The sequence below is a fragment of the Triturus cristatus genome, chromosome 6 (genome assembly GCF_964204655.1).
Source record: "Triturus cristatus chromosome 6, aTriCri1.1, whole genome shotgun sequence".
NCBI lineage: Eukaryota > Metazoa > Chordata > Amphibia > Caudata > Salamandridae > Triturus > Triturus cristatus.
Window position 1 is genome coordinate 1,229,111,898 of NC_140589.1, and position 27,813 is coordinate 1,229,139,710.

Here is a 27,813-nt window from a genome sequence, read left to right on the forward strand (position 1 = left end):
CCACTCCAGGGGACTACTGGGGGTAGGCGGGTCCGTGCCCCTGTGTGAACGGACAATACCACCCATCAACTGCTTCCCACCACGACCAAAGATAAAATGTCCCCTCCCACCAAGCCAGGCTCATTAGACAGGACTCCAAGGCTATAACAGAAGGCATACAAAGTTACAAGAACATTCCTGAACATGTGGGCACGGACACCTCCAAGATTCTGCCTGCCATCGCTCAGTCACATGATGCATTAGAAGCAAAAATCAGGGTGGTTGGCAGTGATGTCATGCTACTAAAGCAAGACCTACACCAACCAGTGTTAGAATAGCTGAAGTTGAAGTGTGAGTCTTGGACATGGAAGGCCCTATGACCGATATGCAATGAACTAACACAAGACTCACTTTGACAACCAAGGAGCTTGCAGTGTGAGTAGAATATGCAGAAGGGAGAGCCCGCAGAAATAACCTCCGGTTTGTGGGATTCTCGGAAGGCTGTAAAGGATCCTTCACCGAAAAATTCCTGGCTCAATGGCTGCATTCCATCGTATCAATGGGCACCCTCTAGCCATGCTTTGTTACAGAGCAGGTCTACTAGGCTCTGGCCCAAAAACCACCTTCGGGGGGCAACCCCTTACCCCATGATAGCGTGCATCTTGAACTACATCAACAGGGACGCGATCCTACGCCACGCACAATCATGAGCAACCATACAGTTTTAATCACATAAAATTATGATATTCCCAGACTATACTAAACTTGTCCAGGAGCAATGGAAATCCTTCATTGCAGAAAAAAGATAGTGCAAAACCTGAATATCAGATACATGTTACTGTACCCTCCTAAACTCAAGATCATCTACCAGGACAAAGCCTTGTTTTTTGAAGGCCCCCCCCCCGAAGGCGTCTTTCAATGTCCATCCTATGCTTCCCTCGTCACACTCCAGCCCTTCTCACAAAAGACTCACACAGTCTCCCCCACAGTGGATGCCGCACTCACTCATCTAGGTGAGACAAACATGATAAAATAGATACCCTACGGAAGGCTGATGCAGCAGCGACCCAGAAGGGTTCCATCGACACATCACTCTCATAACAACGTAGAATACCTCCACTCCACAGTTAATCGAATTAAGCACCAGGTTATTCAAACCTCTTCATGGCCTCCTGGATGCACTGCAGAGAAACGTATACCCAAATGTAACAAGGCCATCCATTCAACTCAGTCAAGAGGCATGGCGGCGCAAGGAGAGCAACTTGCTTCAAACATTTCATTCTAACCACTGACCTGCAGAAGCTACACTATCAAAGACACTAATGTAGACCGCAGGCACTGGAAGTAATTTTCATTATAATGGATCATATATGGGCGTGATGCCAACGTCACCCTATTGGCGACACTGGTCAATCTGTCCCATGACAGATGCTTTACTGTTTAGAAGTATAGGGAGGGAGGGGGGACGTTATTGCTTTGTTTGTTGTTTACTGTTTTCTGAAGTTGGCGCTCCAGACTCTCCTACTGAACACTTGTACTCCCTCCTCCCACATGCTATCTCCCCTCTTAGATGACCACTCACACCAACACAGCCCTACACTCCCAGATAATTTTAATTTCCTGGAATGTAAATGGTATGTTGGAGAAAACTTACAGGACTGCGGTCCTCCGCAATGCTAAACGGCTAAAAGCTGACATCCTTTTTCTCCAAGAGACTAATTTATCAGGGAATAAGACCCACTTTCTGGTCCACTATGGTTATAGACCGGTCTACCATGCCGAATTCATGAGGGACTCCAAGAGTGTAGTCACACTGATAAAGGGCCATCTCCGGTACTACGTTCAGAGGGTATGGCATGATCAAAGAGGCAGATATATAGTAGTTACAGGCCTTCTAAACAGGGAACCATTATCTCTGATCAACATCTATGCCCTGCCCCCCTTTATCTCCTCCTTCCTAGATACTTAAAAAAAATTGATAGGGACCCCTGGTGCTGGGGGTGACTTGAACAGGGTGATTAAGGAATCTCTCAATATATTTCTAACCCTGGACTGGAGGGGGAGGAGAGGAAATGCCCCCTGCTGCAGTAATTCGTAGGGTTATTAGGCATCGCAGACACATGGCGATTGTTTCATCAAGGCAAAGGTGTTACAACTTCTAGTCTGGGGCACACACCACTCTTTCCTGCCTCGACTACTTTGTTCTCCCTAAGACAGAAGCACACGATTATTCTGAGAACACATCATAATAGGACTCTTCTGCAGTGGACATTGTTGGCCTGGTCCCTTCATGATACAACACCTACTTTACCCTCAACCCCGGAACAGTCACCTCCCCAAGCACCCTGTGGGTAGCATTTCAGGCAACCCTCTGGGGAGAAATCATTAGCTACTTGACTACAAAAAAGCGTAGGAAAGGGCAGACAATCCAAGATCTAGAATCAAAGGTCCACCACCAAGAACACCAATGTAGTGACATTCCCTCACAAAAAGTGTGCAACAACATCAACTTTGTCCAAATGCACTTGCGACAATCACAACCAGAGTCGTCTTGATGGCTTCACAATCATGCATTTATCAACTGGGGAACAAGGCCAGAAAACTGCTTCATGAACTTTGCTTTAACATTACATACAGGGATCCTATTTCATACCTACTCACCCCAACCGGACAGAAAATTAGAGGGAACAAAGCTATTGCCTGCCACCTTTCACAGCATTAGGTGGCAATATATGCCCACAAAGACACCCTATCAGAGTCCCTGATCTGTCATTTTGTCTTGGGTCTGCCCCTCCGATCTCTCTCGGACTGCGATAGGTACGCACTGGAATTGGACCTCATGAGCGGAGAAATTGCTACAACATTGAGCCGGCTCCCGTCCGGAAAAACTCAAGGCCCTAATGGTTTCCCAAGAGAATACTTTAGGCTATTTATACATAAGCTAAGCAAACCTCTCAATGATGTTCTGAAAGAAGCGGTCCCTAACACCCACTTGCCCCCAGAACTCCAGACAGCCGAAATGGTAGTGATCCCTAAGCCAGGGAAATCTTCAAACCCATGCTCCTCGTATTGCCCCATCTCACAACGAAGCAAAAATCATCACTAAGGAGCTAGCCAACAAGTTAGTCAGTCATCCCCCACCCGATACACCCAGGCCACAATATACGCCAATTACACAACGCTACAGCCCTTGCACACTGACTGCACAGACCAACAGCAATATTACTCGCAGACATAGAAAAAGCCTTTAATTCTGTATGTTGGACATAACTCTTTGTTCTTCTCTGGCCCCTCAATTTTGGACCGAAATTCATAAAGTACGTCAAACTCCTCTACACTGATTTGAAAGAACAGGTTAAAGTGAGCTCAGAAATGTCCGACCAATTCCCTATTGAGAGTGGCACAAGATAGGGATGCCTGCTGTACACCCTGTTGTTCGCCATTGCTATAGAACCTTTGGTGGAATGGCTCTCAATTGATGACCAGATTACAGGCTTTGAATAGGGATTGGGATTCAGAAAGAATTGCCTTATACACAAACAACGCGCTTATATTTGTTACTGATCCTGACACTTCAGTCCTGAGAGCACTTCAGATCCTTGGAATATTTGTAGACAAGTCAGGTCTCATCATAAACTTAGTGTTAGAAATGGGGGTCTCTAGTTGGCAATGGTTTGCACCTTGTCCAAGTAGGGACCCTTCCTTCTAGTCAGGTTAAGAGAGTTAGACTCCTAAAATAACCCCTGCTCTCCCCCTTGGTAACTAGGCATGAGCAGTCAGGCTTATCTTAGAGGCAGTGTGTAAAGTATTTGTAGATAACCAACAGTAATACAGTGTAAGCACTACAAAAGGACACCACACCAGTTTAGAAAAATATCCAATATTTGTATACACTTAAGACAAGACCAGAAACGTGAAAAATCCACGATACAGTATTTAGAAATCTTCAGTTATCAAAATGACCTTGAAATAAAGTTCCTAGACGTCGATAGCTCCGTCCGGGGCTATCGCGGCGTCGTGATCAAACAAATCCAAACAGTTCTGGCTGACTGGGGCATCGCGGGCCAGCTACGGTGTCAGGAAGACCCGCAAAACAGTACCTTTAGAAATTCAGGGCGTCGGCGACCTCTTGTTGAGCTTCTGAAAGCACAGAGTCCGAAGGCGTCGGTTCCGGAGGTCGGTATAGGAGTCGTCGGGCCCTTGAAGTCACACGTGTTGCAGATCGAACTCCTCGCGGTTGAAGTCAGGAGTGCTGGTTTCGGCACGCTTTGGGTGCTGCGGTGCAAAGTGCAGTGGTGCAGTTCCCTCAGGTCGCGGTGCGAGCAGCGGTTTGGTGGCGGCGTCAGGTGGCATCGTGGGTGAGACCAGGGTCGCGGTGCGAAGTGATGCGGTGCTTGTCGTGGTGCTGACAGGTCATGGTGCAAGCAGCAGCGTCGTCGTTGCTGAAGCACTGTTATTGCTGACGAACTGGACTCACGGCGTCGGTAGGCCAAGGCTGTGGTGCGTCGTGTAACTTTACGAGAGGTGCCCTCGAACCACGGTGCAAGCAGTGGTGTTGATTTCGGCGTGAAGCGGCGTTGGGGGGATACCAAGGCAGCGTTGTGAAGCAAGGCGGTGCGGAGTGCGGTGCCCACAGGTCGCAGTGCGAGCAGCGGACTGGTGGCGGCATCAGATGGCGTCGTCGGTGAGACCAGGGTTGCGGTGCGATGCTGCGGCGGTGCCCTCTGCGTTGCCTTCAGGACACAAAGTCGGCAGCGGCGTCGTGGATGGAGTTGGGGTGCTTTTTCTTCTGTTGCAGCACAAAACACACAGTCCCCAGTGCTGAGGGCAGAAGAACTTTAAGTCTTTGCTGTTCCTGAGACTTCTTGAACAGGGGGCAAGCTCTACATCAAGCACTTGGAGATACTCAAAGAAAGAAATTGTAGAAAGTTCAGTCCAGTCCTTCCACCGCCCAAGACAGAAGCAGCCACTACAGGCCAACACAGCAATGCACTCAGCAAAGTGGTAGTATCTCCCCCAGCTCTTCTTCTTGGCAGTCTTCTTGGTCCAAAACAGTTCTAAAGTCCATGGTTTGGGCCCCAGTTTTTATAGCCCATTCAGGTGAAAAGAAATCTCCTCCCCTACTCTAAATGCAGCCCAGGTCTATTCAGCCCTTTCCTGACCCACCTAGACTATTTGGAGCCACTGCTCCTCCCCAGCCCCTCTCATCCAAAACCCAGTCAATCCACAACCCCAGCATGGCCTACTACATGGCTCAGCAAGAAAATACCTACTTTCTGAAAGTGGTATTTTCAAACACAGAATGTAAAAATTACAGTAATACTAAACTTTATTTTTCTACCAGTTCCTAGGGCCAGTTATGTTTATAAGATGTGCTCTATGATTCATCCTCTGGGCGAGGGCTATTTGGAGCGTAAGCATAACATTTCTGAAAAATTGAAGGAATTGGGCTGTGTTAATACCGAACAAGTATAACTAGAGTTTCAGAGGGGAAAAGTACTCTTTAGCAAAATCAATTATGTGTAGCCAAGTTGTTTCTTATGTAGGTTAAAATTCAAGGCTGATATGGTCCCAAAGTCCCTTGAGAAAAAAATGTAAAAGGTTATGGTGAAAAAAGTAAGTCAAAAAGCGACATGCTTGTGGAGAGGCACACGTGAGAAATGTATACTTGTGTGAAAGTGCAGTTACAATATATGTTTAAAATTAAGTTTGAGCCTAATGTCTAAACAAGTTATTATATTTTTAGAAACAAAACCCCATTCTGTCCTATAGGAACAGGTAGCCTTGCAATAGTAAAAAACGAAATTGGCAGTAATTCACTATCAGGACATGCCACACTGACCAGGGCATGTCCTACCTTTAACATACACTGCACCCTGCCCACAGGGGTACTTTGGCCTACCTTAGGGATGACTGACATGTAGAAAAAGGGAAGGTTAGGGCCTGGCAAGCGAGTACAATTGCCAAGTCAACATGGCAGTCCCAGACTGCACACAGGCTCTGCAATGGCAGGCCAGAGTTACATTTTGAAGGCTGCTTCTGTGGGTGGCACAATCCAGTGCCACAGCCCAATTACAGCATTTGATTTACAGGCCCTGGCACACTCAGTTCCCTTTACTAGGGACTGACAACTAAATCAAATATGCCAATCATGGAAACACTAATCCATAACAGAGTTTACAACAGGAGCACTTGCACTTTAACACTGATCAGCAGTGAGAAAGTGCATAGAGACACTAAACCAGCAAAAACAGAGTCAAAACCAGGAGGTCAGAAAGCAAAACGTCAGGGGAGACACGCCAAAAGATGCCAAGTCTAGCACTTTGATAAATCATTGATCTTTCCCATCCAACCTCCTACACAAGCTCTTGAATAGGCAAAGGGCATACCAATAGCCTCACATTATGTTAAATACTTGGGGGTACATACCTCCACTGAAGCAGCTACTGCCTGGATGTTGAACATCCAACCACTACTGGATGGACTAATGACAAGCATCACAGCCTGGTCTACTCTCCCACCAACCCTCATGGGGTGCTCAGGCATCTTCAGCATGGTCTCACTCCCCCGTTTTCCATACCACTTACAGAACTACCCATACACAATCCTCGCATCCTTGATTTGTAAAGTCCACTCCATGCTGGGCAGCTTCCTAAGGAACCACGGCCACCCCCGAGGAGTCTTACCAAATGCTTTAAATCTACCTACGATGGGACCATTGCAGCAGTGGACATATTGGCATATTACACTGCATCTCAGTTAATGGTCATTAATGAATGGCTTTATGACACACAAGGCGACCTAGCCAATGCGTTATAGAAGGGGAACCATACATCACATGCTAAAAGGGCAGACCGTACCACAAACACTTCCACTGGCCTACAAAACACTCAACAACAATATTCGGACACACTGACTAAGCTGAGAGCTCATTGGGGGGAAAAGTTAGGGGGGGAAACTCCAAGACGTGGGTTGGGAGGCGGCTCTGATGCACCTGAGGGAGGTCGCCATAAAGTCTTGGTTGCGCTTGATACAACTCAAAATACTGCATTAAGTTTACTATGATTGGGACCATCTGCATCGCAGGAGGAGGGCAGCATTCTGGATTGTCTGCGGTGTGGGATGACACAGGTACATTTGTCCACACGCTCTGGAGTTGTCCAGTCATTCAGGTATGGTCATGGGTGGTGGGTGAGCTCAGCATGGTGTTTGCTCGAACATTCTTGAGCCCAAATATGTCCTTTTTGGGGAGATGTAGATGTCCCTAGGGCACAGCTCCTCTTTTGCAAATTGAGACATGCAGTGGCCAAGCCGGATGTGGCACCCCACCTGGGTGCTCCTATGATCCAGACTGTGGGAATATGGAAGGCAGGGATGGACCTCTACATGGCAGCGGAAAGGGTCACATATAAAAGTAGAGGTAGCCTGAGCACGTTTTTCAAGGTTTGGTGCAGTTGCTTGAAACACTACGACATACAGATCCCTGAAAATGTGGCAGACACTTCTACCTGATCTTTTTGAGCACGTGTTGTCTTATGAGTCACTTCCTCCTATCCTACTGAAATATAGTATTGTTGCCATGTACCAGCCCTGTGTGGAAGGCTGCCTGTGTACACCTGCCTCCTCCTTTGTTATAGGGTGTGTGATTGTGTCCTTATTGTTGCATGTTATTTATAAATCAAAATAAAGATATTTAAAAAACAAAAACACTCCCACTGGCAACACTGGTAGTGATCCAGATAAAGGCCCTGAAAATCATGAGATGGGATGGGAAACTCACGGATCGAACGCCAATGTGGGAGAGGTCCACTCTTGGACAGGTGGAAATGCTGCAAGGCTTTCGTCAATGTGACCTCATCTCTATGCTGGGAGATCTGATGGAGGGCACCACACTGAAAACATATCAAATGTTACAAAAGGAATACATCCTACACTGCAGCCAATTTTATCGATACCTGCAACCACGTCATGCTCTTATATACCATACATTACAGGGCTAGAGAACCTACTGGAGTATAACCCCTAGGAAGCTGAACTGCTAATGGGGGGAACACAAAATATGACAGATTTATTGCTCCCGGGTGCATAATATCCCTGACAACTTCCCAACGCTACGCAAATCCTGGGAAAAAGACATAGGAACGCGCGAGGACAAAGACTACGGCAGAGGCTAGGACATCCCAGAGGCTGGTAGCGATAGTTACGTGACTTTGCCTCATCCAGTTCAGCTACCTACATAGGACATACTGTACGAGACACAGACTTACATAAAGATGGGGTTGATTGACTCCCCCCCAGCACATGCGATTCAACACCTAAGACGAAGATTTCCTCCACACTACCTGGGGATGCACGAAACTGCGTCCGTCCTGGGAAAGAAGGCTATGCTATCCTGCCTAGAATACACTTTAGATCACCCTTTACCCCTTGACCCTAAACTGACCCTTCTTCATATCATCACTGATCTCTCCCTGGGTTGCTACTGGCTAACACTGCTTTGGCTTCGACTTACAGTGGCTAAAAGGGACATAGTGTGACAATGGAAATCCAAAACTCCACCATCGACGGCAGAATGGAAGAGGGGAATGGACTGCTGCATGACTTGAGAGCAACAGGTCTACGACGACCAGAGATGCCCCAAAACACACAAAGGTATGGGGTACATGGGTAAACTACAGGGACATCATCATCAACAGGACTAATCCCTGCTTGACAATCAAATCCGAACATATAAAAGGTTCCAGGGCTACCTACCATCTCACAAATGTAGGTGTATTTTCGGGGCCTAAGAGGGGGCATGATTCTAGGATTACAGCACAATTTTTTAATATTAGTACGTCACAGTTTGTTATACCTGTTGCAAAACCCAATAAAATGTGTTATAAAAATCAGATTAAACCAAAATTTAGCTAACAGAAGTTTACTCAGTTCAAAATACTTTATTCGGTTAAAAAGAAATAACCATAAAAGCAACAAAAATACAAATACAATTTAAAATAAAACAATACATAGTTATTGTTACAGGGGAGAAGTGCAAATGATTTCCATATGGGCAATTCAATCAGTTAACAGTCCATTGATTTACGTAGTTTAAAAACATTTTTAAAAAATTCTGCCAGCGAGGCAACAATAAATACAGTGTCCATTCTTTGCAATTCTAAAAACGCTGGGCGGCATCTATTTAATTGAAACTCTTTAAGAATCGGGACAATAAATTTCTTACGAGGCAAGGTATAAAATCTGCAGAAAAATAACACATGGATATCAGATTGCAAGGATAATTCATCACATGGACATAAACAGAGTTCTTTTGACCAAGAATTCATTTGTGGGAAAGTTAATAATCTAAAAACTATATTAAATCTAAAACGTGTGAGACGGAATCTGTCAAGGGCTGCCATAGAGAGACATAAATATGGTTGTAAAGTTAGACCACTTAGTATCAGCTGGTGGGAACACACAGTCTTTTTCTTTCTTTCCTCACACAGTCTTTTTTCCCTGAGATGTTCCATACAGGATTTTTTCAATATTTTTCTAGAGATGTGTACCATTGACAGTGGATCCTCAAAATATTGTTCACAATCTATCTCTGTCAAAAAGTCTTCACATAGTTTAACCATTTGAAGACTTTTACATTTTCCAGTTGTAACACATCCTGGATTATGGCTCGGTTTACAACACATTCATTAACAGTCCAGACCCTGTGCCATAATAAAATGGGCTGAGTTTTTATTATATCTGAAATATATGGCTGCCCTAACTCCTCATGGCAATTTAGGGTTGCAATACTATCAGGCACGGACAGCAAGTACCGCATAAACTTATTTTCATTTATTTGGATAGTATCTATGTTAGCATACCCCCAGAGTCCTGCTCCATAGATGGCCACTGATATACACGTTGCATTATAAATAGTTAAAATTTCTCTAAAAGGCTTCTTTCCCATTTTCTGTATAAAACTCTTTAGGGCCATTATAGTCTTTGAGAACAAAAGAGTTCTTGCCCTAATCGCATTTGTCCACGTGCCAGTCTCATGAAATAGGATACCTAGATAAGAAAATGTAGGAGTGTTTTCTAGAGTAGCATTATTTATTGAGATGGTTTTCATCCTTTTCTTAGTTCGTATTCCACAATTCATGGTAAAAGTTTTGCTACAGTTAATTTTTAAATCTAAGCTGTTCATGAATTTATTAAAAGATGTTATTAGATTTTGTAGGGCATTTGGTGTTCGTGCCATTAAAACGGCATCATCCGCATACAGTAGTGCTGGAATGCGCCTATTGCCAGCAACAGGCATATCCCCACACTCCTGCAATAAATGATCTTCCAGCCCATTTATATAAATCAAAAACAGGAAGGGGGCCAGGACACATCCTTGGCGTACTCCGCGCCCTATCCCAAAGGATTTACTGCATTCGCCCCCTTTTCCATAACGAACAGTTGCTGTAGCCCCAGAATACAGCTCCCTCAAAAAGGAGAGGATTGAGTCATCCACTCCCATCCTTTGCATCACTTTCCATAATTTATTGTGGGACACGCAATCAAAAGCCGAAGTAAGATCGACAAAGACAAGATATAATCGCTCCTTCTTTATCGACGTATACTTCTGTTGCAGAAAAAATAAGTTTAAGCATTGTTCTATAGTTCCTATGCCTCTTTGGAAACCAAACTGAAGATCGCTTATTATCCCATTTTCCTCCGCCCAGTTTTGTAATTTAGCTAAAATTACTCTTCCCAGGATTTTTATGGACGAATCAAGTAGGGATATTGGCCTATAGCAGGCACAGTTTTGTCTGTCTCCCTTTTTAAAAATGGGGACAATAATTGATGTAAACCATGACCGACTCAGGCCCTTCGCCAGAGCTGCGTTAAAAAGCTGTACCAGAATGGGACCCCAGATCTCACTGTTAGCTTTATACAGATCAGCTGGGATCCCATCTGGGCCCGATGCCTTTCCACCCTTTGTATCTTTTAAACTCAATAGAACCTCGGGCAGTGTTACCACTAGTTTTTCAGATGTCCCCCATTTCTCCCATGGAACCTCCGGCCGTGAGGCTGGTATTTTTTGTGCCTCCAGCTCATTCTCACAAAAAGGGACATAGACCTCTTGCGAAGACGGCTCAAGACACATGTAAAGGTTTGAAAAATGTGTAACCCAGTCCTCCTCATTAATTGCGATTTCTATACGTGCCTTAGTATTATCAAAAAGGAGCGGCGCATTTACCACCCCCCAAAATGCTGTTGTATCTTTAGCTTGTGAGGCATCGCATAATTGTTCCCAGGCCATCCTCTTTATGTTTTTCTTTCTTTCTTTTAATGCATGATTGTAACGATTCCTTAGCTCTCTTATTTGAATTGGGTTTCGAGGTTCCAAATGGATAGCATGTTTGAGCTCAGTCAAGGCTCTGGTACACGCCTTATCAAACCATCTTCTGGCATTTTTTGTCCTATTTTTAAAAACCACCCTCAGACTCTCTTTGATTGTAGCTGCTATAATATTAAAATGTTCCATTATGTTTTCGTTTTTTGAATTTTCATCTAAACAAACTCTAAAGCTTTCTGAACAACTATTAACTAGTTTAGCTAAGAAATCGTTCGGGACCACCTTACTCCACTTAAGGGAATACCCATTTTGTCTCCCCATCAGCACATCTGGGGCTGCCTGTATCTGTAGACAATCATGTTGGCATGCTAAAAATGGGCTATCAATTTCGAGTACTTGTGGGTAATGATCACTCAGTGGTAATTGGCGATTCTTATAAGTAGCAGCCCTAAATCCAGAAGTATTCGAGCAAATAATAAAATCAATGATGGTTGATGCGCCCCTTCCAATAAAGGTCGGGGCAAACGATGTTGGGCACTCAGTTAATTCATTAGCATATCCCAGATCACAATTAAATAATATCTCATTTAGTAAGTCCCCTGTTAGAGTATGGTCAAAGTGTGTAAGATTAATGTCTTGCTCTAACATTAATCCACAAGTTCCTTTTTGACCCATTTTGCAAAGATGACAATTAAAATCCCCCCCCCATAAAATCATTACTTCCCTCGTCTTGCTAACTATCTCCCCTTGTAGATCCTCATTTAGCCTTTTCATAGTGTTCTGAATAGCGGTACACGGAATATTATTATAAAAATTAACTATCACAAGACTGATCCCAGTTTTGGTATCTATCACCAATTTATGATAGTAACTACTATTATAATCAAAGTGTACCCTCTCATATGATAATGAATTTGAGAGATACGTGACTATACCACCTTTGGGTCTCCCATGTGTCCCTCCTACTGCGGGAGTACAATAAGTTTTGTAGCCAGTTATATGTATAGGATCTATTGTCCAGGTTTCTTGCAGGGCCAAGATATCCACACCGTCCGTTGCCGTTTTCCATAAGGGATTAGAGATTTTGTGTTTTAGTCCTGCCACGTTCCAAAACATCACCTTACAGTTTCTATTTTCAGTGGATAATATTACCTCGTCTGTGACAACCTGACCTATGTCAATCTTATCTATCTCAACTATAGGATCGGTCATGTTTCCTTTTCGCTTTGGGACGAAGTTTAAACTATTATCAAGTGGTAGTTTCTTTTTACCTTTTACACACTCTTGCCCCGACAATCTAGCTTTATTATTAAATTCTTTGATTTCTGACAAAGTCCTATTGGACAAACTTATACTGATCTTATCAAGATTTTCGTTGGAGGGGCCAGAGGCTGGTGGATTTAGGGTAGTATGTGCAGTCGGTAACAGAACAGGAAATTTCTCACACCCTGAAAGTCAGTCGACCATATCTAGTGGACTGAATCTGTTATAACAGGGGATGGCAAATGGAACAGACTGTGTGCCTGGCCAATTTCCCCAATGTTGCGGGCCACCCTTTTGATTTCTCCCGAACCTTCGCTGTATTAAAGTCCAGTGGTCATCTTCCCTCCATCCTTGTCTGTACAAGTTTAAATCCCCATACAACTTATCTCTCCGTCCTTCCCTCTCACAATTTTCATTTCTAGTCCAACTCCATCTATCATCTAGTTGTTCATTTGGAGTATAGAAATAGAATAGGGGTCTAGCTGAAATTTGTAAATCTTGATTTATAGGATTCCCCTGGCAGATATAATCTACCGTTTGCGGGTTTTCAAAAGTTATAACCACGCAGTCACCCTGTAGTTTCTTTCTCTTACTGCCCACCCATGATGTCCTTCGAACCATCAAGATTCTACTGGCCAAAACTAGAGGTATAGGATAATTAGAGTTTAGCCAGTGAATCACCTTGTTTCTCAATGCTTCAAAGGGCTCCATAGTATCGGGTACCAATTCAGGGACCCCAGTCAATACTACCACATATGGGCAGGCATCCGGGGGCAAATCTAAGCTTCTGCTCTTTTCAATTTTTTCCTGTTGCAATTTATCTTGATTAGGAATAGGTGCAGCACACGTAACTGTGGTAGGCACAGTCACTTCGGGTGCCATTAATAGCCCAGGAGTCCTTATACTCACTACTGATTTATTTACATTTCGGGTGGACTCTGACAAAGGGATTATGGAAGTTATTTTCTTCCCTTTCGGCAAGTTCTCTTTTAAGACCCCCGGTTTGTCCACCAATATAATTTCTTTATTTGGCGCTTTTTTTTCTGGGTGTCCAACTGTGTTTTTATATCCTTTTGGAGTGTTTGGAGTAGGTGCTCTATGCCTTGGAGCCTTTCTTGTATGGGGGCAAATAAAGATTTAATTAATGTAGACAAGGTATATATCATAGAATTTTCCCTGTCTTCATAACCATCTAGACTACTCACTATATTACTCTCATCAAGGATATCAATTAAAGACTCATCTGGTAAGGTAGCGTCCATCATAGGTAAAGACAATTTCCTATGATTGGGAGCTTCAAGTTCTGATTCCTGATTTATCCCATCTTCATTTACCACAGACTCTTTAAAAACACCCTTCTTAACAATTTTAGCCTTAACCTTCTTATAAGTTAACCTTTTATTTTTTGCACACTTTTTTGGAATTGCCCCCTGCCTATTTCCTTTTAATTTTCGAGTTATGGTATCATCCTGAGTATCTAAATGTACCCCAGTCAGAGTTTCTACCACAGGGTTTAATAATTCTAATCCCGTGCTGATTGGGTTTTGTGCTACCAGGTCAATTGTGGCACTGTTATGCATCTGTGCGTGTGCTTGTAATAAGGGAGGTTCAGGCATGGTTTTATCAGGACTGCGAGCAGCAGCAATATTGCCTATCGATGATCTCTTGGCAAAGGCTAGATCTTGGGATACCCTTCTCTCCATTAATACTATTCCTTGATCTATTAGACTATTGGTGCGTACAATAAAATCATCTAGAGTACCAGTCAGCTTATTTCCTGCGGTTACGACTTTACTTCTAGTTTCCCGCATATTCATATTTACAACCAACAATATAAACAGTAGGATGATCCTGTCTAATTTTGAATTGACTAAAATAACCTATATTTCCAGTAACACTAAATCGGGATCACAATTAACATACGTTTAACTTATAATTTTAAGGTGACAAACAATCAGTGGGGCTGTAGAACAATATTTGCGTGAATCCCTAAACAATATATCCTCAGCGATAAATCGGATAATATGTTTTGAATACAAGCCTTACTGCTCGGGCCGTCCCGTGCCTCTTTGTGCCTCTGAGGGCCTAAGAGGGCCCGCCCTTTGCCCGGGCTTAGCCCGGCGCAGTCCCGCGCGCGGTCCCCGCGTGGCGGTAGTTAGGCCAGTTTTTAAGCGCCTCCAGGCGGGATAGCAGAGTCGGCGGGTTCCGGTTCCTGTCCGGCGCTAGGGCTGTTGGGAAAGGTAGTCCCCTCCACACAGCGGCCGCGTATTGAATGGCGGCAGCGGGAGGGAGACAGCACTCGTTTCACTTATGGCCAGGTAGGATGCGGCGTCAGGAATCACTCAGCCCTCCAGGACACGGTATTCTGAAAAGTCACCCGCTTTGCCAGTAGTTAGGCCAGTTTTTAAGCGCCTCCAGGCGGGATAGCAGAGTCGGCGGGTTCCGGTTCCTGTCCGGCGCTAGGGCTGTTGGGAAAGGTAGTCCCCTCCACACAGCGGCCGCGTATTGAATGGCGGCAGCGGGAGGGAGACAGCACTCGTTTCACTTATGGCCAGGTAGGATGCGGCGTCAGGAATCACTCAGCCCTCCAGGACACGGTATTCTGAAAAGTCACCCGCTTTGCCAGTAGTTAGGCCAGTTTTTAAGCGCCTCCAGGCGGGATAGCAGAGTCGGCGGGTTCCGGTTCCTGTCCGGCGCTAGGGCTGTTGGGAAAGGTAGTCCCCTCCACACAGCGGCCGCGTATTGAATGGCGGCAGCGGGAGGGAGACAGCACTCGTTTCACTTATGGCCAGGTAGGATGCGGCGTCAGGAATCACTCAGCCCTCCAGGACACGGTATTCTGAAAAGTCACCCGCTTTGCCAATAGTTAGGCCAGTTTTTAAGCGCCTCCAGGCGGGATAGCAGAGTCGGCGGGTTCCGGTTCCTGTCCGGCGCTAGGGCTGTTGGGAAAGGTAGTCCCCTCCACACAGCGGCCGCGTATTGAATGGCGGCAGCGGGAGGGAGACAGCACTCGTTTCACTTATGGCCAGGTAGGATGCGGCGTCAGGAATCACTCAGCCCTCCAGGACACGGTATTCTGAAAAGTCACCCGCTTTGCCAGTAGTTAGGCCAGTTTTTAAGCGCCTCCAGGCGGGATAGCAGAGTCGGCGGGTTCCGGTTCCTGTCCGGCGCTAGGGCTGTTGGGAAAGGTAGTCCCCTCCACACAGCGGCCGCGTATTGAATGGCGGCAGCGGGAGGGAGACAGCACTCGTTTCACTTATGGCCAGGTAGGATGCGGCGTCAGGAATCACTCAGCCCTCCAGGACACGGTATTCTGAAAAGTCACCCGCTTTGCCAGTAGTTAGGCCAGTTTTTAAGCGCCTCCAGGCGGGATAGCAGAGTCGGTGGGTTCCGGTTCCTGTCCGGCGCTAGGGCTGTTGGGAAAGGTAGTCCCCTCCACACAGCGGCCGCGTATTGAATGGCGGCAGCGGGAGGGAGACAGCACTCGTTTCACTTATGGCCAGGTAGGATGCGGCGTCAGGAATCACTCAGCCCTCCAGGACACGGTATTCTGAAAAGTTTACTCAAAAGAATTAATGATTATTTTCCCCACTGAGGGCGGTTAACGAGAAAGAGCCTTCCCGTGCATAGGTGAAAGAAAACGAAAAGTGAAATCCCCCCTTCGTACTGTCCTAAAATGGGGATCACCAAGTTATAATCAGAAGATGAACAAAGAGATCTGTTAGGGACATATTTCTAAAATTTGTCGTAGAGGTAGAAGGGATCCGATTTGGTAACTGCACGATGAGTGAGACATAATATTTTGAATAAACTTATTTTGTCAACAGGAAGCCAATGCAATTGCCGTCTGTGATGGGAAGCAGGAGTTTGGTATCCCAGACCGAAAATCAAGTAAACTGCAGTGTTTTGGATTAGATGGAGTTTTTTTAAGCAAGCCTTTGGATGAGATGTTGCAATACTCAAGTTTAGAAGTAGTTGGTACCCTAAACACTGGTTTGCGACATACTAGCAGAAGAAAAGTGGACATTTCTTGTAACATTTTTAGAACAATAAAACAAGTAGAGGTAATCTTGTTAAACTGAGCACAAAAAAAAAAATTACAGCAGTACCAGGAGAGGCATTATATACCATAGTGAGAGCCGGGGTTAAGTTCTCAATACTAACTTGAAGAATATGAGCTGAGCAGGCTTCCTGAACCAACTCAATTTAATAGAGAGGTGGAGCCCAGATCAGTCAGGTGTCATGTGTGTAAAATAAGTCAAGTTCTGATTTGATCTAATGGGATTAGAGGAATTCAAACTCTTCTTATCGTTCTTGACCATGAAAGCAAGATTGACACTAAAATTCAGACAAAGTATCAATTTTTCAACAAAAAAACCCCACAGAGGTTGGCTATTTTTTTCCACAATTAAGTGCGGCTCAGTTAGTAGAAACTTGAATCTTCACAGAGAGATAATTTGCCTTGACCAATCTAATCATTTAATTATGATAGAATAAAGCAAATATATAAAAAACTTGCTCTCTTGGCAGTTATTACGCCTCCACAGTCACTGGATTCTTTTACATTACCTTTTAAAGCTGTTTAAATCCACCAAAAACAAGCGTGCAGGTGGTAAGAATGGTGGATACACGTGACTTAATAGGGGCTCATAATTTTATTGATGCGTGCATCCACTCTCTGTTTAATCACAGTGACATCCTTGTAATCAATATTAAAGGTAGGAGTGAAGGCATCCAGTGCCTCATCGAAAGAATCTTTCGTAATTCTGTGCCACACACATCTTGTTCCTACAAGCCGGGGTTGTTGTTTCTTGTGTGGGCTGTCAAACTTCCAGACCAACTGAAGAATTAAATGGTCAGCCCAGGGAGTGGACTACAAGTGTATTCCCTGTAGTTATCCAAGGAAGAAAAGAGAAGATGGATTGTATGACTTTTAATATGCATGAGAGCCTTTACAAACTGAGAAAATCCCATCAATTTACAACTGTCCAACAAATGACTGCATTTAGATGCTATAAGCAATCTGTTCAAATATTAGAGTCCACCAGTTTTGACAAATTGGGGAGGTCAAATCTAAAGGTGATAGACATTCTAAAAATTGAGATCTTAAATCAGAACTAGGAGAAGGACACCAATAAATCAGAATACAGTAAACGAAAAAGAAGCTGATAATTGCAGCCAATAACCAAGCAATTTAGCCACTGTAAAGATATTGAGAGCTAGTTGCTGCACCAAAGAACCAGACAGAAGTTCTTACTAACACATCAACCTCATCTAACTAGCACCATCAGGATCATGGGGGAACAAGAATACATGAGCTTTCTCCGTTATAGTTTTTTAACAGGACTGCAGAGGTGTACCTGGTTGTCCTGGACCAACCTATTAAAAATACATTCTCCAGATATTCCCAAATTGGCAGCCTGGAAGTGTAAAGATGTATTTTTTTGTTTTCCCTCTTAGCAACAAGATCCAGAAAGGCTCTCCCTCGGAGACGAAAAATGAATGAGTGACCCATTGGTTAAACCCTTTAAAACACCTGCCCAAGTAGTCCATCTGCATGTTGGATGCACCCAAAATATGTTTAATTGTCAGCTACACATTGTGTTGAATTGCCCAATGCCATAACTGGGCCTCTCTGGACAGGGCTATCAATCATATTCTCCTTTGAATGCAGACATAAAACGTGCTTGTTATACTGTCTGTCCGCTCAAGAGCCTCTTTGCCTCACAACATCATGGTAAATCTGCAGAGTCAATATGTTGGTCTTGTGTTCCAGAATCCGAATCCAGAATACATGGATGTAGAGTCTGCTGAGGAAACCAAAAGACTTGGGCTGAGTGATTCTCCCCCCCCACCCTCCAGATGAGTAGCCTAACCAGCTAGAGTGGCATCTGTAAGCACTGTAACCCGATGAGTAGCTCATTCCAAAGGGACGCTCCCCTCTTACTGTTCTCCACATCCACCAAGAGAGAGATTGACGCACATGAGGCAACAGGATGATTCTTTCCTTCCAATGACCCCTCACTCAAGCCTACTTAAAATTAACACATTCCTGAAGAGGCTGCATATGAGAATGCAAGTTGACATCGGCCCCAACAAAGAGGCCATATTTCTAACCTACAGCGTTTCTTTCTGCAGCTTCAAAATCTTCCTCGGAAACAAGAGGCATATTTCCATGCCGTGAAGGATATCTTTTTGGTGTTCCTTGTAGTACCCAGAAAGTGAAATCTACTCTAGTGAATCAGGTGATTTCTCCCAAAGGATGGAAAACCTAAGGGAGTACAGAAGCAAAACCCTGGTCCGAAGAGCATTATTGGCCTCCTACTACAATGGCGGCCAAACATCCATATAAGTATAGTTATGAATGCCTTCCCCTCCAGAGATGGGTCGCCACTACTGCCAAGCACTTTGTGAAAAATGTGAATCTCCAACCATGAGTCAAAGGTATTTATAATGCGCTCATCTAGATGGAAGTAAGCATCTAGAAGATGGATTGCGACCAAAAAATGACGTAAATTGTGCTAAAGAGCCATGAACTATGGGATCATCACTTTGAATTCTTCCCCCTGGAAAGACAGTGTTGAGGTATTTAAGAACTAGAATGAGCCACTTCTTCTCATGTGTTCATTGCATGTTATCCAGAAAATATCTGAGAGAAAGTAATCTTCCAATAGTTTTTCTGAAGAAAAGAAGCCAACTCTTTCCAAACACCAGTGAGAAAATTGTTTGCGTCAAAAGTCTTTTTGGTGGTATACAGCGAGGATGAGGAAATTAGAATACAGAAGCTGTGCTCCATGGCCTCAACCTCCAGCACTCAAGAGCCTGCGATAACTCCTTTACAGATTGGGAAGATAAAATTGCACAGTGCCTCCCACTGTAGTTCTGGAACTCATCACTGCTTGGATTGATCAGCTACTTTACGAGTGGCATGGACTGAAGAAAAACCTCCACCCCTTCCTCTAGCTCTCTATACTGCTGCCTATATGTGGCCTGAACCTGCTGGAATGGTGTCCAGAAATAGAAACAGGATTCTTTCTGAAGGATGAAGTTGGTTTCCTGTGCCCCAAACTCCATTCTCACCCTCTGTATCGCTGCATCTATGTGTGGCTCAAAGAAAGACCAACTAGAAAAAGATAAGTTAGCAATATGAAGCTGAGGTTTGCTCCTTGAGGAAAATTCCCAGGCAGCACTTGACGCACAGATAAGTGTACAATATCCAATGAGGAGTGAATAAGGATAACGGCAGATCATCAATATTCAAATTATTAAAACAGTGAAAACAGAAAAAAGATGTCAAGTATTATAATTTTTTAAAATAAAATAAATAAATAAAAGAAGCTTTTGAGTGGTGTTTGTGATGCCCATCCTGACAGCTATTTCTCAGGTGTGAAGTTGGAGAGGATCCCATGCCTGAGAAGATGCCTTTTAACTCTTCTCACGGTACCCGATGCCATGGATGCTGGCAACCACTGCTAGGGAGCCCTTAACCCAAGGCAAAGGAGCAACCATTTCTGAGGGGGAGTTGTGCTCTATTTCTTATGACTATGTAACTTTCAATCTATCTAGTTGCCTAACTGTAACTTGTCTTGCAAATGTAATATTGGAAAAAAATGGGGAGGATGGCTGTTTAGTATCTTACAGTCCTAGAGAATTAATGACCCATTAATGGTAATGTAAAAAGTTCCTGATGAAGATCAATGTTATGTGCTCATCGAATGGCTGGATGGAACTCGCTTCCTCTGCATGTGTTCTCTCACCCAAACCCTGTGTATGTATTAGAACTGGAACACAATTTGTTTATGGATGAAAAGGAATGGACATGGCAGCAGACAGTTGGGGGGGAGGACACAAGACTGCTCATCAACTGTGCCCTTTAATGTCTATCTTTGAGCAATGTATTGATAAAAGGGCTGTGTCTCGAATGGAGGTACGGTTCTTGAAACACTCTGCTTTATCATAACGATCATCCTCTTCTCTTGTCACAAGAGGTCCAGAATTAGATCTCTGCACTAAATTAGCTTTCTTCAAACCAATTTCTTCAAATGGTTTTATAAGCAGGGACGTTCAAGAGAGTGGAGATTTTAGTTTTTCCTTTCACTGCTGTAGCCTGACACACTTGTAGCTGGGAAAAGGAAGCTTGAATTCAAACCAATTTCTTCAAATGGTTTTATAAGCAGGGACGTTCAAGAGAGTGGAGATTTTAGTTTTTCAGTTCACTGCTGTAGCCTGACACACTTGTAACTGGGAAAAGGAAGCTTGAAAGTATTTTACAGGGTTATGCAGTGAACCTTTATCTATGAGTCCACACAGGTTGGTAGTAAACCAGGAGCTTCATTTATCCCTTATGACAAGAGAAAAGTTCCCAAGACAATAGGGAAGTGCACTCTTTGATAACAGGCTTGTGCTGACCTCAGTGATGTGTTTAATACAATCCTATCTTGTTTCAACATGTGAGGCCGGGTACTCACAGGCATCAGGCTGAGAAAGATCTCCTTTATTCAGTTCCAAGTAACATGCTGGTGACGGTTAACCAAAATCAGTGAAGTGTGAGAGGCATGTACAGAACAACTCTAAAGAAAATTGGGCTGTTATCTATGATTTAATAAAAAAAATAAAAAGGCCAAGCAAAACTGAAATCTACGTAGACCTAAGGGCGAGGCATGCAGAAGATTCCTACAGTTAATAGAAACTTTACTGCAAAGTTCATGCATCCTGGTCTCTTTACAAAACGCTAAGACACTTTTTTCTAGTAGAGCTGATTGATGGTGCTGTTCACACGACTTGAGAATGAAGAAAAATCGTTGAAAAACGAATATATTTTAAAAAGCATGATAACAACATTTTGATTCAATATTATGTTCCAAATATCCTTAGGTGAACTTAAGGTAGAACATTTTAAAAACTAGTCCCATGTGCCTTTCTTTTTCTGTGAAATGGGATCAAGTCAGTATGAGTGGAAAAGCAGCATTTTTTTTTTTACAAGACCAAATAGATGAAACATAACAGGAAACAGCCTTTACAACATGGTTTTTGTGGTAAAGGTATACGTTGTAAAAGCATATGTGTTCTAAATAAAAAATGCGTGGTAAAATATGCGTGGTAAAAACATGCAGAGTATTTTGCTTTGTTGTTCCGTCACACAACCAAACATAATACATTGCCTTACCTGTCTTCCTTCCAGTTCAATCTGGAAGTTTTTTGCAGACTCCTGAGTGACTCGTCCTCCAAAGTCCAACTGGTACACTTGTGTTGCCTCATTCCACAATGGCTGCTTATTCGCCATCACATACACAAACCCTTGACTGCCAAACCTCCCATCTTCCTTCTCATTGGCCTTCCTGCACTTGAACTCATCCAGCTCGCTGCCTGTCCTTAAGTTCCTTTTAGTTTTCCATCCCTTCTTATTGCTCTGGTTCTGGTTCATCAGCTCATCCCCGCTAATAAAAAGCTCTGGCTCACTCTCCGAACTGTCCTGGAACTCATTTGTCTTATTAAGCTTCTTGCTTTTGAGTTGGTCCTTCTGACTCTTCACTTTCTTTTTCTCCCTTCCCAGCCTGGGGCTTGAGATTAGAGAATTAAAGTCACTCAAGGTTCTTGCTTCCTTTTTTACCTTCCCTTCTGTGATTGCAGGCACATTTCCTTCCTCTGCTCGACTGTCCAAACGCTTACGGTTCTTTTTACCAAATTTGTCCGCCCGCTGTGGCACCGGGCTTTCTGTTAGGGACAGGACCTCTTGAAAAGCGTCTGCAGTTTCTACCATAACTTCTGTGCCTGTGCGACTCTGTGAATCTGCTGGTGGGGACGATACAGCAGGCTTCTCCACTGCAGAGTGAGGTTTAGGAGAAAGAGTACCGGTAGAGGCCTGCATAGGTGGGCAAGTATTATAAGAATTCCATGGGTGCAAGGCTATTGCTGGAAGCTGTAAATTAGAACAAGTGCTGCTTCCTGGATACATAGGGGGCATTGGGCAAGAAGAAAGGTTAGGTGGGTAGCCTGGCTGGAGCCCTAAGTTTGGTTCGTGTTGTGCAAACTGCATAGGGGCTGATGCTTCCTTGGGGGAGCAAGGGGCTTGCATTCCCTGAAGAGGAAGAGAGTTGTAGTTTCCCGGAAAGGGAAGACCAACACCATAATTAGACTGGAAAGTGCCAGTAGGGCTAGTTGGGGATTTTGGGGAAACAAATGGAATGCGGGTCATATCCACAGACTGGTGCTGTGCCATTGCCAGAGGGGGAGGCTTATGAGGGTTTGACACTGAATTCTGGGCTGTTCTTTCCTGGGGAACCCAAATGTCCTCATTAACCACAGGGTCCCACTGATAAGGAGGTGGTCGCTTCACTCCCGGACCAACTTCAGTCAGTGTTCTATGTCTCAGTGATTTCTCCATTTGACAGTGCTGTGAAAGTGCCTCATCCTCTGTGAATGCAGAGTTTATATATTCGGTCCGATCTCGACAGCTCTCCGTAGGACTTAAAAGATTGTATGAAGATTGGGAGGTCATAGGTGAAGTACTTGCAGAATGCACAATAACGGTGCTTTGATGAGCGCCACTCCCTGAAGGTAAATCAGATCTATTAGCACTAATAGTGTTGCTATTTGTATTGGTAGTGTTGTTGTTACTGCTACTGCACTGGTTGCAGGTATATAAAGCTGCAGTGGTCTTCTGCTGGAACTGAGATGTTACAACGGAGCTTTTCGCTTTTGGAGGATGCGGCAAAGTAGCCCGCTGATTATCGGCTAGTTGAGCCATTTTCAAGGCAGCCTCTCTGCTGTTTCTTCGCAGTGTGGCATGGATAATACTACTGTCTAATTTCTGACCTGCATTTCTTCCCTGAGCCAATTGGCTGGCGATCTCAGGATATGGAGGTGGATCTCCTGATGGTATAGAATAGCGAGGAACTGTAAGTCGGTTCAGGGTAGCACTAGTGCATGGCTGCTTAACTTTTTTTTCAGTGGCAGAAACTCTCAAGGTAGCAGAACTGCCAGGGCCTGGTAGAGTATAGGTGTTGCCCTGTGAGCACAGCATCCGAGTTCGAGGCCGGCACACCTCTTCTACATTACCACTGCTATCAAATGTTGTTATCCTCTCATAACCCACTGGAGTCTGGTAGTTTCCTGGTGAAAAAAGTGAGAAATCTCCCCTTTTGAGGCAAAGTTCCAAAGAAGACTGTAGAATTGGAGGGGGAGGTGGAGCTGCAGTTGGTGGGGCCGGAATAGTGCCTGGGTATGGAGGAGGAGGATTCATCTTTGTCATTTGAATTTCTGGTGCTGAGCTGAAAACAAGGGCATCGGCTTCAGCACACTGAGATGGTCGTGCTATTTTAGCTTTCTGCAAGGGTTCATGGTCTCTTTCCCCATGATCCACTATTGACATCTGGACTGTACCCTGTTGATGGTGTGGAGGGGCCGGGAGAGAATGCTGTTGAGAGGAGGCCTGGGAAGGCTGCGAATGCGGTGGTACTTGAAAAGGGTGCTGATGGGGGAGGGACTGGAGAGGGTGTTGATGAGGGGGCGCTTGGAGAGGGTGTTGATGAGGGGGCGCTTGGAGAGGCTGCTGATGAGCCGGTGCTTGGAGGGGGTGCTGCTGAGGGTGAGACAGCAATGGGTGGAGATGAGAGGGTGCTTGGAGAGGCGGCTGTTGAGGGGCTGCCTGAAGTGTGTGCTGGTGAGAAGGTGCCTGGAGGGAGTGTGGTTGAGAAGTAGTTTGAAAGGTGTGTAGTTGAGGAGGAGCCTGGTGGGTATGCTGCTGAGAGGGCAGTTGGTGGCCATTCTGTTGATGGGGTATCTGATGGGAAAACTGTTGAGAGGGCACCTGGTAGATGTGCTGTTGAGGAGGCACCTGATGGGCATGCTGCTGAGAGGGAGGCACCTGATGGGCATGCTGCTGAGAGGGAGGCATCTGGTGGGCATTCTGTTGACTGGGAGCCTGGTGGGCGTGCTGTTGAGGTGACGCCTGGTTGGTGTGCTGTTGAGGTGGCACCTGGTTTATGTGAGGTTGAGGTGGTACTGGAAGGGAGTGCTGTTGCGATGGCCCTTGGTGGGCGTGGAGTTGAGGGGGCCCCTGGTGGCTGTGCTGCTGAGAAGGGCCCTGATGGCCGTGCTGTTGAGGAGGCCCCTGGTGGCCGTGCTGTTGTGGCGGCCCCTGGTGGCCGTGCTGTTGAGGCGGCACCTGGTGGCCGTGCTGTTGAGGCGGCCCCTGGTGGCCGTGCTGTTGAGGCAGCCCCTGGTGGCCGTGCTGTTGAGGCGGCCCCTGGTGGCCGTGCTGTTGAGGCGGCCCCTGGTGGCCGTGCTGTTGAGGCGGCCCTTGGTGGGCGTGCTGTTGAGGCGGCCCCTGGTGGCCGTGTTGTTGAGGCGGCCCCTGGTGGCCGTGCTGTTGAGGCGGCCCCTGGTGGCCGTGCTGTTGAGGCGGCCCCTGGTGGCCGTGCTGTTGAGGCGGCCCCTGGTGGCCGTGCTGTTGAGGCGGCCCCTGGTAGCCGTGATGTTGGGACGGCCCCTGGTGGCCGTGCTGTTGAGGTGGCCCCTGTTGAGCATGCTGCTGAGGTGGCCCCTGGTGACCGTGCTGTTGAGGTGGCCCCTGATAACCGTGCTGTTGAGGCGGTCCCTGGTGGCCGTGCTGCTGAGGCTGCCCCTGGTGGCCATGCTGCTGAGGCGGCCCCTGGTGGCCGTGCTGCTGAGGCGGCCCCTGGTGGCCGTGCTGCTGAGGCGGCCCCTGGTGGCCGTGCTGCTGAGGCGGCGCCTGGTGGCCATGCTGCTGAGGCGGCGCCTGGTGGCCGTGCTGCTGAGGCGGCACCTGGTGGCCGTGCTGCTGAGGCGGCGCCTGCTGACTATGCTGCTGGGGTGGCCCTAAGTGGCCGTACTGCTGAGGCGGCCCTAAGTGGCTGTGCTGCTGAGGCAGCCCCTGGTGTCCATGTTGCTGAATTGGCCCCTGAAGGCCATGCTGTAGAGCAAGTCCCTGGAGGGCATGTTGCTGAGGGAGTGCCAGGAGAGGATGCTGATGGGAGGGTGCCTGGACAGAATGCTGATGAGGAGATACCTGAAAGGGATGCTGTTGAGGGGGTGTCTGGAGAGCATGCTGTAGAGGTGGTGCCTGGAATGAATGCTGTTGAGGCGGCACCTGGAAGGGGTGTTGTTGAAGGGGCGTTGAGAAGGAAAGCTGTTGAGGAGGTGCCTGTATCATACGTCCTATTTCAACACCGCCAAAAATAACTTGTCCGGGATTAGAGTAGCGGTTTGCCACTGGGTACTGTATATTAGGGTCTCCCCCATGGTCTGTAGATCCTGAAGATGATGTTTGATTGGTCAAAACATCCAACTGTACGTTTTGATTAGCTAACAATGACTGGACCAATCCAATGCTCTGAGTAGGTGACATAGCTTGAGCAGAACTGTGGATAGGGGCGATCGGGATATTCACAGTGCACGGTGGATTGTTCTCAGGAATGCCAGATGCTCCAGTCACTGCAAGACAAATAGAAAAACAAACATCTTACAATAACACTTGGATCAGTGAAGCAGGTGTTTTTAAAAGTAAAGTATGTCCAAATTAACACAAAGTAAAGAAGAAAATATCCAATAGTCCAATGACAAACATCAATGACATCTGTTCAATGACTCTCTTTTGAGGGGCAAATCTTCCCTTAAAGCAATTTTGCAGGAGGTGAGTGGGTTATAAACACAGCATAAAAGGATAACAAATCCAGTTTGTAAGGAGGAAAGAAACATTACAGGCTTTAAAGTTTCATTAAAAATCGAAAATACTTTCAATAAAATAAATGACTAAAATATTCGTCTTCGTAAAAAGCACACACAAATAGACAAAAATGTTTGAAAATCGTTCCACTTCACTGAGTAAAATCTAATTTTGTTTTTCTATTTAGGCCTCCCCAACACATCACTTCCAAAAATTCCAGCGCATTGAAAATTACACAGCTTACATGCTGTTTGACCTGAAACAACACAAGTATATCAAACCTGCCCCTAAAATCTCACTATTGGCTCCCAGAGAAGCAGCAACTTAAAAACTATTTAACTCGTACACAAAGCGCTCAATGGCTCTAAGGGTGCTACTTAAGCAGCCTTCCAGAAGACACACTAATATCAATGCTGTCGGTTTTGCTTTAGTTTTGCTTTAGTGCTGCTCTGCTGTCATTGGTCTCTGCTATTACTGAGACCAACTGTGTAAACTCTCTAAACCTCACTGGTTAGTCTTTTGAAAGTTCTCCCCATGAGCTAGTGCCGTTACTTGCCCTGTGAGCTCCCTGAGATGGGGCACTGAAATGTCTTTCGGTCTCCTCTAATGGGACTTCAGTTTTATTGAATATCCAATTAAATCACTTCTGCCTTTCCGGACTCAAGAACTGTTATCTGACACTGGCAGTTCTGCATGCGTGGGCTCTCTGTACTCTTCACTACTAGGATAGCACAGGTCTTGCTTTTTCAACTTGTCTCTCAAGGTCCAAGTTACTACTTCTCGCAACTCCAGAAATGCCTTTTGTTTTGGGTGTTTAGGCACTTCTGCAAACCATGGCAATGCTCTACTGGTGACTTACAACATTTTGTAATATTATCTAGTGGCACATCCAGGTAACAGAAAGAGCTGAGCTATCACCTTTCCCCTCAGAGAATCCCCATGAATCTCCAGAATCATTCCCTGTTTTTATATATCTGGGTTCTACGTAAACCTAATATTCACACACTCTAATTCTTTATAGCCAAGTTCCAATACACATTTCACTAAACCATTAGTTTCCCAAGTATAGCAGAGCCTCTCCCTACAAGTTCTAGTACCTAAAGATATTGTGGCTATCTGGGGATCTCCTTTCAAAGATACAGTCTGCCGATGTCCTGACACAGGGCTGAGGATGGAGAGAGATAGAAGGAGCGCCAAATAACCCAATCCACCCTCCATGGTGGTGAATGGAAATGCTCTGGGAATGGGTGAGGTGTAGCTTGGCGGGCAGTGAGCTGGTGTTTGCTCCTTTGGCTTTTGCTCTTTCTTGGAGCACTGAAGAGATCTTAGCAGGAGCACTCTATCTGCAGAGCAAGATTATGTTATGCATCCTGAATAGCCTGAGAATAGCAAATAAGTACTAATGATATCTTTCTAAAAGCACAACTATTCCAATCATGCATCCTCAGCATGGGAATAACAGCACTATTTTGTAGGTTGGCCAATAGCGAAGAGGAGCAATAAATGTAATAATGTTTTCCTGGGTTTTGCAGACTGATGAAAGGTGATCTTGAAAGAAATA

General features: G+C 45.3%; 1 protein-coding gene across 2 annotated transcripts in view; it reads right to left on the minus strand.

The window, feature by feature from the left end:
* The window catches only part of TULP4 (TUB like protein 4), a 787,154-nt gene that overhangs the window by 71,607 nt on the left and 687,734 nt on the right, over positions 1–27,813 (minus strand). For both annotated transcript variants that reach the window (XM_085612155.1, XM_085612156.1), the window contains one exon: positions 21,732–26,020. In XM_085612155.1, the coding sequence (XP_085468281.1) occupies positions 21,732–26,020 (4,289 nt within the window). The remainder of the gene's footprint in view (positions 1–21,731; positions 26,021–27,813) is intronic.